We start from the raw sequence: 18,716 nt of genomic DNA, 5'->3' as shown, positions 1-18,716 counted from the left end.
TAGAACCAATGAATACTAATAAATTCTGTAAACAACTGACTCTATCTAATTACTCACATTAAGTTGCTGTTGTTTCTCCTCGGCCAACTGCTTGTCGGCAGCACTCTGTTTTTTTATGGCAGCACCCTAAAGAAAATAACAATAATTATTCCAAATGTAATATAAAAGCATTTTTGAAATATACTGTGTAAAAATATAGCCGTTATCTTTTAATCAGCCTCCCAAATGGTTCAAAGTTTACCGTATCAAATTAATAGATCAGGAACCAAGGCTAACGCTAATCACTTGTACTGCATTGCTCTGAATGTCTGCTCACTCTGGTCTATCGAGTGATTTGGCAGCGCAAATCACACTCCTAAAAATTACTCTTCTAAATAATTTTTTAAAATTGATTTACTCTAACGTCTCTCACCATGTAGGAACGGGCTATGATAAAGATTTACGGCATTTTGATGTTTTAAAGGTATCATAGATTGAATCCTTCATAAAAATACCGCATGCAAATCTCCAAATAGTTGAAAGATTCCAGGCAACCAAATTTCATAAATATTAGTTGGCTATCATGACAAAAACACATAAGGTTTGACTCAATTCATCAAATATGTCATTGAAAAAGTTTGCCTAGAAAGTCAAATTTTTCTAATCAAATGAGAACAGCGAATATTAGAAGGAAGGAAATGTAGGAGCAAGATTAACAAAGCATTACATTTAGGGTGCTTTTAGATTCCCGACTTATAGCGTAAAAGTGTATGTACGACAAAATTTTGAAAAAATGTTTATTGCATAATGGGGTACATGATATGCGCTTGCTTAATACTTTTTGCTCATAAAGCAGGAGTAATCCTCTATATACCACTGTCAGTGCCATGTGGCTAACATGGTAATTACTCTATCAATGACCTATCGACAACATATTTTGAAAAATGGTCAATGACCTGCGAACGTTTTGATAAAATATTTTGGAACATGGTCAGTTATCAAGGCATATAAAATTTAGAATAGATATAAAGATCTCAGATGATGGCTTTCAATCATATATCTCCAAACATGCACCTATCAACACTCTGAATCGGTTATCGCTTACCCTCTTGTATTCCAATCAAGACCAAAACTACCGCAACTCTTGTTAAATTGTGATCATCACACAATGAAATTCAAAGGCCTCACAAGTACCCTAATCGTGTGCACATTATAAAAATAAACTATCTTATCATCAGAGAATATTATCTCCCAACTACATGCTGTGAAGGCAGGCAGCATGCAACTACAATTATGATAGAGATGAGAACTTCACCTTGACAAGTCCAAAAATGTTACAAAAATTGGTTAGAAATTAATTTAATAAAATATTTTATTTCGATACTCTCTAATGTTACATTCATGTCTATTACTGTTCACTATATTGCCATGACTAAATATTGGTTATTGTCTTCTCATACTATAGGTCGTACTATTTGACCTGCGCGACATATCTCAGACTAGTTTTTAGTGAGTACAGTATCCGGATGAGATAAAGCCGGCTACTTGCAAGATATTCTGATCGCGTAATTAATTATCTCCCAACCTCACAGACATTAATCGATATACCAAACAGTACCAGCTCTTGCAACAGCGCATTGGTCAGTTGACGTCACATAGTCATGGCTCAACAAACTTGGTGCAATGTTGGTATGGAGTATGCCATGATTCACTTACAGTCCTGAGGAGTGTCACGTGCTCCTGTCTCAGTTTCTCATATACCTCACGCATCTTCTTATACCTCTCATCACTTGACTTGGCATGTTCTGCAACCAGAAGACGCACGACGTTACGTGATCGGACACATTGTACAGCAGTGCCCCAGAAGGTAAAATGGCATAACGCCAAGGTAATATGACTGACACACTTTATTTTACTTGCCTAGATTATAACTAGGAAAAGTTAATTTCACTGTTAGCTCTTTCATTCTTAAACCAATTTTATACAGTTGACTAGATTATCAGTTGGATGAAGTGGTGAACTGAGTTATAGCTTGGGCGGCAATTATAAGACAACGGCCATCAGGCAGACATTCTCCAAACCAAAACATAATACATCGTGCCTCAAACAAGCGTGGGAAGTTGGTCGTAGATTGTCAATATTGGTCATAGCTAAATGAATATTATAACTGCTTATTTAAAACACTCTCTTAAAGATATTCAAGTTCAGCATAAAATAAAATATATTATAACTGCTGAGGTGAATTTATAATATGAGTAGTTAGGTCTTAAAACAAACTTTTAACCGAATTCCATGGGTAAATCACTGAACATTGAAACATGTAGAATTTGGGTCTCAGGCTATACGAGGTTCTGAGTGTAGAAATTTGAGACTATTGTATTGTTGGAGTTGTTCATATTTGCAGTGAAAATTGAAGACCTGACCTGCTGCCTTTGAAAGAGATGCCGCTGCAGCAGCATTTGTCTCTGCTGTTGACAAATTTTCCTTTAGCTCTTCTCCTTCGCGTTGTAATTCACTGACCTTGACCTTCAAGGCGCCCACTTGTGACTGACTGAGTTCAGCCTCCTGCCGTTGCCTTGTCAGCTGTGCGTTGAGAGAGTCTATTTGAGTGTTTAGTTCGGCTATTCTTTCTCGAGCCTGCAATGGTAAAACCACTATCACCATACTACCAACTATCACCATACTACCAACTATCACCATTCTACCAACTATCACCATACTGCCAACTACTGCCATACTACAACTACTACCATACTACTAACTACTACCATACTACAACTACTACCAACCACTACCATACTACCAACTACTACCATACTACCGACTACTACCAACTAATACCATACTACCAACTACTACTATACTACCAACTACTACCATACTAATAACTACTACTGCACTACTACCATACTACCAACTACTACCATACTACTAACTACCATCATAATACTAACTACTATCATACTATTAACTATCACCATACTACTAACTATCACCATACTACCAACTATTACCATACTCCCAACTACTACCACACTACCAACTACCATCATACTACCACCTACTACTATACTACCAACGACTACTATTATTACTACCAACTACTACCATACTACCAACTACTACCATACTATTAACTACCACCATACTACTAACTACTACCATACTATTAACTCCTGTACTTTATAAATTACTACCATCGGATTGAAAGATATTAAGCTCATGCAGTAAAACATTAACCAAAGTAATGATTTGGAACAAACCTTTTATTATAAGCAGACAACTTACAGATTATGAAACCTCAACCTGCAGCCAACAGATGAACTAGGTTTGAATCTTACAAAAAGTCAATGTGGTGTAAAAAAATTGGATATTAAATGCTAGTGTTCGACATGAGCAACTTGCAACTCACGATTTTGAACTGGCAGCCATTTGCTGTAGCAAGGGTGCAGGAAATATCATGGTTTTCCTTTTTATGATGAGACTAGATGGACAATAAAATATATCCTTTGTTGGATAAAATAAAAAATTATTTTAGTTTTATTACACACACTCTTATTCCTGTCCATATCCTCCCATCTCCCTATAACCCCTCAAGCCCATGTCTCCCCTCTACCTACACCTATAACCCCTCAAGCACAAGTTCCCCTGCCCTTACCCTCTTCTCTTCCAATATCCCCACATGCCTACACCCTCCCCTGCACATACCCTTCCCTCTGCCCATACTACTTCCTGTCCATATTCTCTCCTGCCCTTACCCTCCACCTCACCTATGGTGTCACTAGCCAGCCAGTAATTTTTTATCGTGAACCTGGTGCTGGTGACATCAATACAAACAAGAGAGCTAAAAAGAGGAAATCCCTATCTAGCAAATGAAGCTATCCTGAGGAGATATCCTTGTGGTTGTAGAAGCTCGCCACATGATACAGATATTCACCCAGAAACCAAATTCTTTCAGCCTTCACAACATTGAATGATACTCGATTACCTTTTGATATACTGTTAAAGCTAACATGACTTCTTAGCAGAACTTGATAAGCTCCTAATCCTGTAGTTAAGTTAAATAGAAACCAAATACCATAATTAGATAAATACTGATCTGTGCACTAGTTAATGTGTCAGATTTCTAGTTCAGCGTAAGAAGCAGGTATAAAATGACAAAAGAAGATGAAACTTGCCATACAATTTCAGCTTCAACCATTCCAGCCTCAACAACCTCATTGCTGTTACAAACAAAAAGGTTTACGACAGTAGTGAATTACATCATAGTACGCCAAACTTTAGAATTACATCATAGTACGCCAAACTTTAGAATTACATCATAGTACGCCAAACTTTAAGCTGTTTGCATAAGCCTGTGTTCATGGGTACTGATTGAGATATTACTGACACACAATTTGATTGGGAAACAAAACCAATATGGAGTCGTTTACCTTTGTCTTTACAAATTCCAACTGATTCTGAAGGTGTTCTACTTGAGTCCTCAACTGGCTGATAATTGTATCCCTAGCATCAGGGGCAGGTTGTGTAGGTGCTTGCTGTGTAGTGTCAACCAGTGACTCCACCTATCAGTTATCAAATAGATTATGATCATTTAAAATATGCCTACAAATACTAGTTTCACGATTGCTGCCACGATTTCACAAGAAAAATACTAAGGTTAAATAGAAACAGTGAATTGCTATATCATGAGTGAAAGAAACAAAGGCTCTACCAATGTATGAATGTAGATCTGAAGCAGATGTAAACCTCAACTTAATGTGTAAAACCTGATTAATTAAACTGTCATAGCAGATCTTTCATCCTTCATCTCCGAAAACTTACGAGTCACTTGTAAGCACGTGTACAAACACCACAATTTTATCCATTGTCTTCTATATAGGGGACAACTCCAACTAGAATGTAAGCAGTTTTAAAGAGTGTACCATGGGAGCGAAATGATAGAGTATAATACACAAGTCTACGTGTAGAGGTGATAAGTCTCGATGCTTATATATATTAACAGAGTACTTGATCGATAATCAATAAAGAAAGGGATGCGTAGTCATTGTAGTAAATAGAACTCCAGCTTATAATGATTGTACAGTACAGTCCAACCTCAGTTTTAATGTCTCTGATTTAGAACAAATTGATGTTTGAACAACAAATTCTAGATTTATTTTGTTTCTGGTGTAGAACTCAAACAACACCCAGATAAGCTGATGACGCAGCTCAGTAGCCAAGTGATGCTCTCCCTTTCTCTCTCTCCCCCTCAACCTCCCCTCCCTCTCCCCTCTCTCTCTCTCTCTTATTATCTTTAGTGTTCAACTGTTGTATACAGAAGCATATTTCTTTTTATGTGTAATAGATTAGTGTATTATGGTATTTAAATTTTATTAGAACAAAACACAAGCTATTTCCAAACCTCAAATTGGCACTTTTCCAGCAGTACCTTACTGCAGCCTTGCCTTCTTTGTTAAAAGAGTATTTGGCAGAAATTCAATTAACTTTATACATTGTAAGTTTTGTCAGTATACAGCTCATAAAAAAAACTCTAAAAAAATATAATTTTTCAATCTTGAAAAGAATAAAAATTGTTTAAATTTTTTTTAATGAAAAACTTGATTCAGAATTCATACAATTTACTTCTCAAACTGTCGTCTAGTACAAATTAAGGTCAAAAGCCGAAGTTGGGCTGCACTAAAAGCTAAAACAAACTTCTCATAGCCCTACCACTGGTGCCGCAGGTGGAGGTGTTGGAGCTGACTCCTCCTCTGCTTCCTCCCCTGCTACCACCGCTACAGGCTTTCGGTGTTTGAATATCTCTGAAGCCACCAAGAAATTGGGAGGAAGATCAGGCAGTGTGGGCACCTGGGTACACAAACATAGGCACAGGCCAATCAACAAACAAACATTTAATACAAGTAAAGCTTCTCCATCTTCTGCTGAAATGCAAAGGTTGTGCTAACAGATATTAAGTGTTAACAAGTTACAATAATATTAGGATTTATTCCGGTGCAATCTCAACATATTAAATTATTTTATTACAGGATCTGCTTCATACCTTGAAACCGCTGAACATCACCAACGAGGTTTTTGCAAGTATGTACTGTAATACGTTTATACACTGGCTCAACAGCACAAAAAGCCATTGATGACCCTTAATAAATACTGTGGGTAGTCAACTATACATAGCATTAAAAGAAGAGAAAACATTTAACTGTTATTACATGTGAGAAACCAGATGAATAAAATAATATTAAGTAAAACAGCTTTTTATTAGTACCATGGAGACCAAAAGTAGAGGACAGTAGAGTGGAGAGGATAGCGGAGGTAGTGATAGGTAAAGTTTATACACTTTTATTGCTTTTTATAGCTCGACAAATGTATTTTTTATTTTTTCTTTCAGCCACTTTGATAATTCAAGAGTCTCTGAACATTATATGTTGGGAATTAGTTCAAAGTAAAAGTCAAATACTTGCTCAAATTTTATTTTGTAAAAAAATTCAAGCATTAAGACAATTATATATACAGGTTTGAGTGTAGTAGTGTTACCATATAATAATAATATGAACTAGTATTACAACAAACAGGGCAAGCCTTTACACGAGGCTAAGTCAGCAAATAAAATATTCAAATGTATAAACTTTTACTTTTTGTAAAATAAAAAACTTATAGTGACGACACAAGTCAGATTGAGGCAGGTGCGTACAGGTGCGTACAGGTGCGTACAGGTGCATACAATCCAATCTCGATTTAGAATTACCCCGACAGACACGTTTTGCAATTCATGTACAATTTGACTTTACAGTCACACCTCGACATACGAGCGGCCCAACATACAAGAGTATTAGGATGAAAACCGCATTTTGAGCAGGTTTATTCTTTGAAGCGCGAGTAATCTTTGAGATGCAAGCATACTTGCCAGTTCTCGATGGCCACTATATAGCCAAGTCAGTCTTTCTCCTCAAAGCTGGTGGAAAAAAGTCTTTAAAAAGTTGACTAAAAGTTATAGTGAACGCGGGGCAAAAGCGCCAAACCGGAAACAGATAATAAAAAATTAAAATGACAAAATTAAAGTAAGTGTAATAAAGGTTTGAAACTTAGCTGTAAATGTGTATTTAATAAGCTAAATTCATTTAAGTTAAATTTAAAGTTTTAGTTACCGAACCCAACGCTGCCAAGTCTCTCAGACCGCTGTTAACTACTACGCCTGTCTTGAAGGTGGAAACCTACAGTAGTGTTCATAGCAATGTTACATTGTATTGTAGATATTAACAAATAAAAAGATATTTGTTACTTTTTTTACCGTATTTACTAAATTACAAACGGTAAATACCAGTTTTTCCGCCATAATATCCTGTTTTATGTGTTCTTTCATAGTATGGTTAACAGATTAATTCGTATTTAGTTATTTTATATGGGAAATACCACCTTGAGACACGAGTAAATTATTATAAGCGCTCAATCTCAGAACACATTAAGCTCATGTGTCGAGGTATGACTGCACACTTGTAAATAATATCTAACATACAATGTTAAGAAACTTTTAAACATAAAAATTTTCCAAGTACATGTAAAAGTACAAACACAAGTAAATATTAAGAGTAATCAAAAATGCTTAACTAATTCAAATTAAAGTAAGTCAAGCAATGTATCTCTGGAACCATTTCTACCTGTGACCCTACACCTACAGCCTACACCTACAGCCTACACTTATAATCTATATACAGTATCTCCAAAGTAAAATAAGGATAAAAATTATTTTTATCTATTACTAATTTACTAATTTAAGTTTTTCATATATTATATAATAGTATATAATATTAAATAATGCATCTGTTTTATCAATAGCAGTATTTATTAATGAGTTAAAAAAATTATGGGCCAAGGAACAACATAGCTGAACTGCAGTGTAATATCAGGAGAGTATTTGGCACACACAAGTTTTAACACATGAGGTAGTTTTCAGAAAAAGTTAATTTCATGCGAAGTGGTTTGATTTTACTAAAAGAATTTGGGTAACGAAAGGGCATCTTAGGTCAGTACAACGCGCATACAACGCCTGCGCAACGGACATAAAAGGCACTTGCAATGCACAAACATTGTGGATACAATGCCCATACGCTATCACCACAACGCACATACAACGGTCAATAGAAAATAAATAGAATATTTTGTGTAATGTTTTAGACCCATTTTATTAACAGACTATAAATATAAATATAATATTGAATAATAATATAATATTATTACTACTATTATTATTGTTACACATTAATATTATTAATAATATTAATGTGTTAATAGTGTCACATTGTGGCGCATGCGTTGGTAATTACTTGTGCCGGAGTTGTATCCACAATGTTTGTGCGCTGCAAGTGTCTTGTATGTCCGTTGCGCATGGGTTGTATGCGCGTTATACCGACCTAAGATGCATTGTTACCCAAATTTGTTATCAGCAGCCGACAGGTTTAGCTTTATTAGATTATTATTTTCAGCTACAAAAACAAACTCTGAAGTCATTCTGAATTTGCAAAGAATCAATCACTTTTTCACTTTGAGCTAAAACTCTACTGTCTGTACAAACGTAACAAAGATATATGTGAAATGGAGAAAGTATATTAGACACCTGGATGAGGCCTTTATAGAACTGCAGACCGTCACACGTCTGATAAAACTGTTTCAGCAGCTTATACTGTCCAGAGAAGCGAGTACGCAAGTCTCCCAGTGTCTCTGGTGGTATGACTACAACATAGCAAATGAACAACCATTTGCATTTTCACGGAACAAGGATCAACACTACTTACAAATAAAGTTTTAATACACACCTACACGGTGGTATATTACTTGAAAAAAGGAAGTTGTCTCTACATGGAAAAGACACAGAAGTGCGGGTCAAAAATTTGCCATGAATCTTTACTGCATTCAGACAGCAGGTACTCAATTTATCTACTGTTATCTTGCTGTATCAGCTTTAATCATACTCCATGGGTAAATAGAATTACCAGCCATCCCATTTAAGAGCATACAGAATTATTAGCCAAATGGAAAGTCCTACCACTGGGCCACTCAACCACCTAAGAATACCTATGCACATAGTTATTACACATGATGATCTCCCACGGTGCACAGGACTACCACTGTACTAGTCTATCTATAAATCTCATCAAGTTTGTGCGTGCGTTTGTGTGTACTTCCGTTTGTCCAACTGTATCTATTAAAATCTTGCAATTGAAAGCTCACATCCTGCAGAATTTGATTTCAGAACCTCACACTCACCGTGCAAATATCTTGCCAATTAAGCTATGCGGGATTGATGGATTCATTGGGCGATATGAGTGATTATCTAGGTTAAAATACACATAACATTACGTTACGGCACAACATCACTAAAGCTTGCTCTCACGACTCTTATTGGTAAGTTAAAATTACTAGCTTGCTCAAATTAGCCATTAGGAATGTGCTAGGCTAATGGCAAATGGTAGGAAACTACATAACCTATCACTGTTTATAAGCTGATGTTTAATACCCGTGCAACGCCAGGCATCTGGCTAGTACGTATAAATCTCAAAGTTTGTGCGTAATTCAGTTTGTTCAGCTATAGCTATTACAATATTGGAATGAAGAGTCCGTATTGCGGAAGATTTAATATCGAAACCTTCCGTTCGCCAGGCAAATATCTTACCAATTAGGCTTCGCGAGATTGATGGAATCATTGAGCGATATATGTTGCTATGTGGGTGAAAATACGCATTTCGCTCTTCGTTATTCATGTTTGCTCTCACTTCTTTTACGCGTGCAACGCCGAGTATTCCACTAACCTATACGTATATATAAACTAGCCCAATGCCGACGTTGCTCAGGTAATAGAATAATTACCTAATGAATTCAAGTAACTTACCTGGACAGCTAGATCTTTAGTAAAATCTTGACTTAAACAGTATCTGTGTTTTAGACCAGCTTAACAACCTTTACGCATAACGATCAACAGTGTTAGTTATTAGCCCCAAAGCAAGAGCTTTAGGCGCGACTATCTTAACCAATGTAATGACTATTAGCCCAATGAATCCATCGTACTCCATGGGAGATCAAATCCAGAATCTTGCGGATTTTTCATTGCTAGATTTTAATTGCTATATAAACGAACGCAGCGTTTAACAAAAAGACAAACACAGTTTCTTCAGTAATGTATAAAACAAAACTTTAAGAGTTTCAAAACCTTGCAGCTTCAAAATGATATTGAGTTCAAAAGGAACTTGTGCTATCAGGAGTTGTGCTATCCTAAATGTTTTCACAGTCAATTGAAAGTTGTTAATACAGCCTAGGATCACAGTCTAGGATTACAGCCTAGGATCACAGTCTAGGATTACAGCCTAGGATCACAGTCTAGGATTACAGTCTAGGATCACAGTCTAGGATTACAGCCTAGGATCACAGTCTAGGATCACAGTCTAGGATTACAGCCTAGGATTACAGTCTAGGATCACAGTCTAGGATTACAGCCTAGGATCACAGTCTAGGATTACAGCCTATGATTACAGCCTACTCGCTTGTGTATACAAGGTTAGGCTTCAAGCCTTATCTACAAATACTACCATAAAACTGTCTTGCGTGCTTAGTACTGAGTCACTCTGTCTGGTCAGATTATTCTATCAGCCTCTTCCTAGTGAATCCCTATAGTAGTTGGTACAATTGCAAATGTAAAATTGTGCAAATAAATCTTGCCATTATGTTTAACAGCTGATTTTTTAATAAAAGAATAAAAACTAATAATTTGAAAAGTAACTTAATATTTAGTATTTTTGAGACTTTGAGTGGGATTAATTAGTCAAAACCAAGTGAGCGCCTACATGCAGTTAGATTAGCTGTCATGAACTAGTTACTGAAAATACCCATTTATAAATTTTGCAGTATTCTGATAGATCGCTCCGGCAATCTGATAGATCGCTCCAGTAATCTGATAGATCGCTCCGGTAATCTGATAGATCATTCCGGTAATCTGATAGATCGCTCTGACAAAAATACAAACTATCTAATTACAGACAACCAGCCCTTTGGCAGCTGGTGATGTCCTGTTTACAGAAATAAAAAATTGTGGCTACAGGAACTATCCACCTACATTGTTAGCCTTAATCTTGTTTGAAACAAACAATGTAGTCACGTAACCTACACTCCACGTAACCCACAATATGTAACCTACACTTCACATAACCTACACTTCACATAACCTACACTTCACATAACCTACACTCAATGTACTCTACACTCCACGTAACCCACAATATGTAACCTACACTTCACATAACCTACACTCCATGTAACCCACAATATGTAACCTACACTTCACATAACCTACACTCAATGTACTCTACACTCCACGTAACCTACACTCCACGTAACCTACACTTCACATAACCTACACTTCACATAACCTACACTCCCGTAACCTGCAATATATAACTTATACTCCATCTAATCTAAGCAGCGCATCTGTCAAGTGCACAGAGCTTACTAACTGTTAAGGGTTAAAAAGATAAAAGGCAACAGCAACCTTTGTGCAATTTGAAGAGTATCTTGACTAGATAATCATAGAGCTGGCAGGAATCCTGTACGGCAAGCACAAGGGGGTAGAGCTTGCATTGACCGGTTGGTGTCATAGAATTGTCGTACGATCGGTCCAGCTGATGGAATACTACTGACTGCAGATTTACAATGTCATCCATTAAGTCCAATAGTTCGATACAAAACTCAAAGCTGCAAAAATGATCAAATTTAGGGCATCTTCCAGCAAGCCAAATTTAGGCACCTGCATAGCATGTCTGACAGTACACGATGTTTGCAAACACTCGGCTATAAATATGAGCTACAAATGGAACCCTGGTAATACGAAAATAATAAACAAAGGAGATTATAGTGAAGAGAATTCATGAAGTGTTAGTGAACCTTTGAAATACCTGCTAACAATTGGTTAAAAGGTCAACCACAATGGACGAGTATGGATATTAATTAAGTTCCAAGTGTAGATCATTCGCTGCGCTAAGACTGCTAATCTGAGCATTTGAATAAAGCATATGCACTGCTCTAGATTTTGGGGACTGAAGCGCTCTGTAGTACCGTACTCATATGTACACATGAGTAGATGATATGGAGTGGAGCGCTCTGTACACATATGTACACATGAGTAAATGATGGGGACTGAAGCACTTTGTACTCATATGTACACATGAGTAAATGATGGGGACTGAAGCGCTTTGTACTCATATGTACACATGAGTATATGATGGAGACTGGAGAGCTCTGTACACATATGTACACATGAGTAGATGATGGGGAGTGGAGCGCTCTGTACTCATATGTACAAATATGTACACGTGAGACTATGACTTGAAAGCACCAGGCTATACCACCAGATACATGTAGATCCATATTACTTACTAGCCATTAGCCTCATTGCCCGTTATGTCAGCTATGACTGAGTCAGTAATCTCCATATTGCCTGGTATTTCTATGTGCTGTAATGATAGAAGGCAGGTGGTGATGTCTGACAGCAAGTTTTATAGTGACAGGTAATAGCAAGTGGTGCGGGTGGAAAAGTTGCATTCCTGCTCGCATGTTTGTGATTGATTGAAAATTTAAGGTAATCATAAACCCTACTACGATAAATACGATTGTTTTAGTATCTCAGTGGTTTTTTTCAATCAAGTTCATTGAGCAGTTAATAGATAGACTGATCTTCCGGCCTAAAGCTAGTTATCTTGTCTTCCATACATATGAAATATTTGCTGTCAAATTGATTGATATTAAAATCGGCAAGTATCTACTATTATAATAGTCATAAAACTATATCGTATTCGTTAGATGGTTAATAAAGCAAGGTATTAGGAACAGTGCTAGATAATATCAGCTTGTCACCCAATATAATGTAGGATGTGTTCTAAAATAACGGGAGTAACATGAATAAAGGAAGTTACATGAATACATAATTAGATGACGATTAGTCCTATATTGATTACATGAGAGACTGTCATCAATATATTGCTGTTTATGAACAACAAAAAACGTGTTGTGCAGTGTTGTCAGATTCTCTAAACATCAGAGGAACACGATTTGGTACACATGAGGCATTCCGATTCTAATGGCGTACTCTACGATTTTAGGAGAAATTCAGTAGTTTTTTCTACCTTGTTTGGGGTACACGATGGCTAATGACAACCGAGTTGATTATAATTCATTGACAAAGAATTAGGGATTTGTCAGCAAAAGTCATGCCTCGAGATCTTTAAATATCTTAATGTTTTCAGGCTACGATAGCCAAACCTTTGCTTCCCAACAAACACGTTCGCCGTATGCTAAAATGTTTTATGGGATTTGTTGACAGGTCTTTGATAGAGTAATAGCCATGTCAGTCACGTATCACTAAAAGTACCATTTGAAAAACAACTCCAAGATTATGAATACTGTAGGAATAGACAAATGTTTACCACACACCCCATATGGTATGCATGCGAAATCGAAAAGACAAATAAAAATAACAATGAGCTGTGGTAAAGAACTACATTGAGTAGTGCTTTGAAAGAGACTGTTTCATTACGAAACCATTTTGCAACAATGACACATCTCCGTGGTAACCCGCTACACAAAGTTGCGTTACCTTTTTGTGAAAGTTGAGCCTATTTGTCAACTGTTTAAGGTAATGAGAATTGATTGGCCCAAAGTTCTCTGGAAGATGCCCCTGCAAAAGAAACACATTTTCCATAAGTCAGCTAAAGCATTGGTTGACAGATGCATTATGCAGGCTGCAGAATGCTTAAATCATGCAAAACAACCTGTCATTGAGTGTCAAGTTTGTAGCAACTGTAAATACCAGAATACCTGCCACTTTGAACAATAAAGAGTAAAGAGACAGAACCACCCAGTGGCATTCAGTTTAAAACAATTGACAGATTTCATTGATGGAAAAAAATCTTTAAAATACCATTCTAATGTAACCCACTATAAACCCACTATAAACCTACTGTAAAACCATTGAGGGCCAGTCAAAATTTTCAATTTCTTAGATTCATAAATGAATTCTTATAGAAAAATATTGCTGCTGAAGAACCGAACCGTATACATGTATGTAATAATGTCACTTCCAACAGAGTAGCAGAGAGAGGCATTTAGCTCATCTGCAACAGGCCCTCCGCAATTGACCTTGTAGCCACTTGACAGCAGGTATTTCCGAGGTCTGCTAATGCCTCGTGAGTTATTTTTTTGCAGTCATCTCATTTGTGTATTATTTGCATATTATCAGGTTTCCATTTGTAGCCGATATTTGTAGCTAGGTACTTGCAGAGATTGTGTAATGATACTGTCAGACATGTCATGCAGGTGCTTGAAGTCATGCAGGTGCTTGAACATGGCTCATATTTTGGCTTTTTTTGCAGCTTTTAGTTTGGTGTCATGGAAGATTGAAGCTGCTACCGGCTGCACAATTACTAGGCCAACCCAATCAATTGTATACTATATGTAGATCTGGCAACATAGGGGGTACTCACACTAACGTCCTAATCTATGGCTTCATGTTATAAACTTGTAGTCAGCAAGATTATAAAAAGGAATTATCAAGTTAGAAGTAGATCTCAAGATCGCTGACAACTAAGAGCAGTTGTTGGCAGCAGAGAAAACAGCGAAGACATAATGTAATCATTTGCATAACCTACTCACCCAAACTCTGCAGAGGTCTTCCAAATATGTTAAATACTTCATCGAGTCAACAATGACATGACTGTGACCTTCCCTACAAACCTTGTGTAGCACATGGCAGAACTTCCAGCAGAGCGGACCAGAGCTCTGCAGAGGCAACTTGCTGACTGTAGCCCAGAAGGTGCTAAGTCCTTGTTCGTGGTGTGTAGCTATAATAATACCTGAGTCAACAGCTCAGGAAAATTGGATTTACTTTGTCTCAACACAAACAACAACAAAATAATATGTTAGTTATAATATAATAAGGTAATTATCTATCTATTAAAGTGGAGCAGAACCTCTTAAAAATGGTTTGTCATTTATGTGAACGTATAAGTTCCATTCAAAATTGATCAAACTTTGGGCTCTAGTTGTTATCAGTGAATAAACAGTGGAATATTGCAAAAAGACCAAGCTTTTCGTCTCAACAGATAGCTATTCCATCGACACCACGACCAACAGTGCTGACGACAGCACCACTAAGAGTACCGCCGACAGCACCAGTATTAGTGCCACCGGAAGCACCTCTGAACGCACCACTAACAGTAATACTGACAGTAACACCACTCACGGGGCTTCTGACAGCACCACCAACAGTAATACTGACAGTAACACCACTTACGAGACTTCTGACAGCCCCACTAACAGTAATACTGACAGTAACACCACTTACGAGACTTCTGACAGCACCACCAACAGTAATACTGACAGTAACACCACTTACGAGACTTCTGACAGCCCCACTAACAGTAATACTGACAGTAACACCACTTACGAGACTTCTGACAGCACCACTAACAGTAATACTGACAGTAACACCACTTACGAGACTTCTGACAGCACCACTAACAGTAATACTGACAGTAACACCCCTTACGAGACTTCTGACAGCCCCACTAACAGTAATACTGACAGTAACACCACTTACGAGACTTCTGACAGCCCCACTAACAGTAATACTGACAGTAACACCACTTACGGGACTTCTGACAGCCCCACTAACAGTAATACTGACAGTAACACCACTTACGAGATTTCTGACAGCCCCACTAACAGTAATACTGACAGTAACACCACTTACGAGACTTCTGACAGCCCCACTAACAGTAATACTGACAGTAACACCACTTACGAGGCTTGTGACAGAGCCACTAACAGTAATACTGACAGTAACACCGCTTACGAGACTTCTGACAGCACCACTAACAGTAATACTGACAGTAACACCACTTACGAGACTTCTGACAGCACCACTAACAGTAATACTGACAGTAACACCACTTACGAGACTTCTGACAGCCCCACTAACAGTAATACTGACAGTAACACCACTTACGAGACTTCTGACAGCCCCACTAACAGTAATACTGACAGTAACACCACTTACGAGACTTCTGACAGCCTCACTAACAGTAATACTGACAGTAACACCACTTACGAGACTTCTGACAGCACCACTAACAGTAATACTGACAGTAACACCACTTACGAGACTTCTGACAGCCCCACTAACAGTAATACTGACAGTAACACCACTTACGAGACTTCTGACAGCCCCACTAACAGTAATACTGACAGTAACACCACTTACGAGACTTCTGACAGCACCACCAACAGTAATACTGACAGTAACACCACTTACGAGACTTCTGACAGCACCACTAACAGTAATACTGACAGTAACACCACTTATGAGACTTCTGACAGCCCCACTAACAGTAATACTGACAGTAACACCACTTACGAGACTTCTGACAGCCCCACTAACAGTAATACTGACAGTAACACCACTTACGAGACTTCTGACAGCACCACTAACAGTAATACTGACAGTAACACCCCTTACGAGACTTCTGACAGCCCCACTAACAGTAATACTGACAGTAACACCACTTACGAGACTTCTGACAGCCTCACTAACAGTAATACTGACAGTAACACCACTTACGAGACTTCTGACAGCCCCACCAACAGTAATACTGACAGTAACACCACTTACGAGACTTCTGACAGCCCCACTAACAGTAATACTGACAGTAACACCCCTTACGAGACTTCTGACAGCCCCACTAACAGTACTATCGACAGTGCTAATGAGAATGCCACTCATGCCACCAATAAAAGAAAAACTAGAAAGATGAGTGTTAGAATTATTTAATATTTTGGGTAATGATAATACAGTCATACTTCGACTTACGAGCTTAATGCGTTCCGAGACTGAGCTCGTATGTTAATTTACTCGCATGTTGGTGCAATTTATTTATATATAGAACCATTAAATATATATTGATTGGTTTCCATACTCTAAAAAATGCAAATAAAACACTCAAAACAAAATATTGTAACAGAAAGAACATGTTGATTATTGTCCTAATTTACCAAATGCCTTCAGAAAGCAACAATTAAAAAATAATGCAAGGAAATGTGATTAATTAAAATGTAAAATTAAATACATACAATAGCAGCTAACGCTAGCATTTGCCAGAGAGGGAGATATAAGTTATCCTTCATTACAACAGTTGACTTTGATGAATTTGGATTTTATCAATGTTTTAAAAGACAAACGTAGAAGCAAACCTAAAAGCAAACTTTCATTTTTAACTTAACGTAATTAAAATTTCTTCGGCGTTCGTAATTTGAAGTTCTCGCTGGTTAGCTAATTTTTCCTTTGTTTCGCTTTCACGACTAGCCGGCCGTTTTAAGATGAACCTATCTAAAGACGTTTGCCTTTGTCGCCCTTTCAACATGTTGCCATTAGGACGAACGCGGGTGTTGTCACAAAAGTTTAATGCAAGACCACTAGCCAACTTGTCCGAATGTCTATTTTTATAGTTTTGCTAGATAGCACCGGCCTTTTCATATAGCATCGTTTCAGTTACGCTGTCGCCGGCCAATTGTTTATCCAATGCCTGATCAGTCTCTCCATCAGCGGTCGTGAAGATCGCTGCGCCGTTTAGAAACTATGGCCAGTCCTTTTGCGAACTAAATGCCCTGAATATAATCCTTCGGTTTGATAATTGTGGATGTATTTCTGTCATATTGCTGAGCTAGCTCAATCATGCATACACATTTTGCATATTTTTCAATAATTTTCCGTTTAATATCAACTGTTATCATTCGCTTTTTCTTTGCATTGTCTTTCATTTTACTGGCAAACTTTCGGTCAACGCAGAGTACTTTTAATTCACATAATTCTGCACTAAAAATCGCACAAAAAAAACATCGTACAAAAGTATAACCTGAGCAGTTGAAAAATACAGAGTGATGCTGTTCTCATAAAACACCTCCGGCATACTTGGCAACTGACTCACTTGCTCGTATCTCAAACATGGCTTGTATGTTAGTGCTAAAACTTCCTTAAAAGCTGGCTCGTATCTCAAGTTTCTCGTACGTTGGAGCACTCGTAAGTTGAAGTATTACTGTACTGATTACATAAGCAGGTCCAAAATAATTATATGATAAAGTAAGATCTAGCATGAACGCATCAAGAAACCCACACTTTTTATACGCTAAGGCATAGCTACTGTCTTTAAAAGTAGGATTAAAAGTCACAAAAAGTCTACTAGACTTACAAGAAAATGTAATTTCCAAATTGTTAAAGAAAGCAAGCAATAGAAGCTGTAATAGTGATGATAGAGTAGTAATAGAATAGGCAGTGATAGAGCTGGGAATAAAGCAAGATTGTAGGCAAAAAAGGATACTCCGAACATGTTTAATTTTTGTTGGGGTGTCTTCTTTGTTGATGGCTTTGTGAATGCTGGTGACCTAAACAGAACAACATCATTAATTATCTGACTAAGGAACAATGATAGAGAATAGGAAAACATGTCATTTTCATCAAATGATATTTTGTGAAGATAAATTTTGTTATTCAACATTTTATTTTTTGAAAATATATATATTTTGTACAAATATATATTTTATATTTTGAAATTTTGTTATTTAGCATTTTATTATTTTTTTAAATGTACATGTATATATATATTTTTTATAAATATACTGTAAAACCTCTAATTGAACGCCACCTCTAT

At 37.2% G+C, this 18,716-nt stretch overlaps 1 protein-coding gene across 3 annotated transcripts in view; it reads right to left on the bottom strand.

Annotated features, from left to right (window-relative positions):
- LOC137395245 (huntingtin-interacting protein 1-like) overlaps positions 1–18,716 on the bottom strand; it is a 48,525-nt gene that overhangs the window by 25,027 nt on the left and 4,782 nt on the right. For all 3 annotated transcript variants that reach the window (XM_068082098.1, XM_068082099.1, XM_068082100.1), the window contains exons 2-12: positions 18,387–18,450; positions 14,668–14,867; positions 13,613–13,693; positions 12,397–12,473; positions 11,513–11,715; positions 8,591–8,706; positions 5,692–5,829; positions 4,413–4,544; positions 2,403–2,616; positions 1,696–1,784; positions 58–126 (exon numbers count right to left, since the gene is read on the bottom strand). In XM_068082098.1, coding sequence (XP_067938199.1) covers positions 58–126; positions 1,696–1,784; positions 2,403–2,616; positions 4,413–4,544; positions 5,692–5,829; positions 8,591–8,706; positions 11,513–11,715; positions 12,397–12,473; positions 13,613–13,693; positions 14,668–14,867; positions 18,387–18,450 — 1,383 coding nt within the window. The remainder of the gene's footprint in view (positions 1–57; positions 127–1,695; positions 1,785–2,402; positions 2,617–4,412; positions 4,545–5,691; positions 5,830–8,590; positions 8,707–11,512; positions 11,716–12,396; positions 12,474–13,612; positions 13,694–14,667; positions 14,868–18,386; positions 18,451–18,716) is intronic.

The sequence above is a fragment of the Watersipora subatra genome, chromosome 4 (genome assembly GCF_963576615.1).
Source record: "Watersipora subatra chromosome 4, tzWatSuba1.1, whole genome shotgun sequence".
Taxonomy (NCBI): Eukaryota; Metazoa; Bryozoa; class Gymnolaemata; order Cheilostomatida; family Watersiporidae; genus Watersipora; species Watersipora subatra.
The sequence above is the reverse complement of the archived record's forward strand: the minus strand, read 5'-3'. Positions and strand labels throughout refer to the sequence as shown.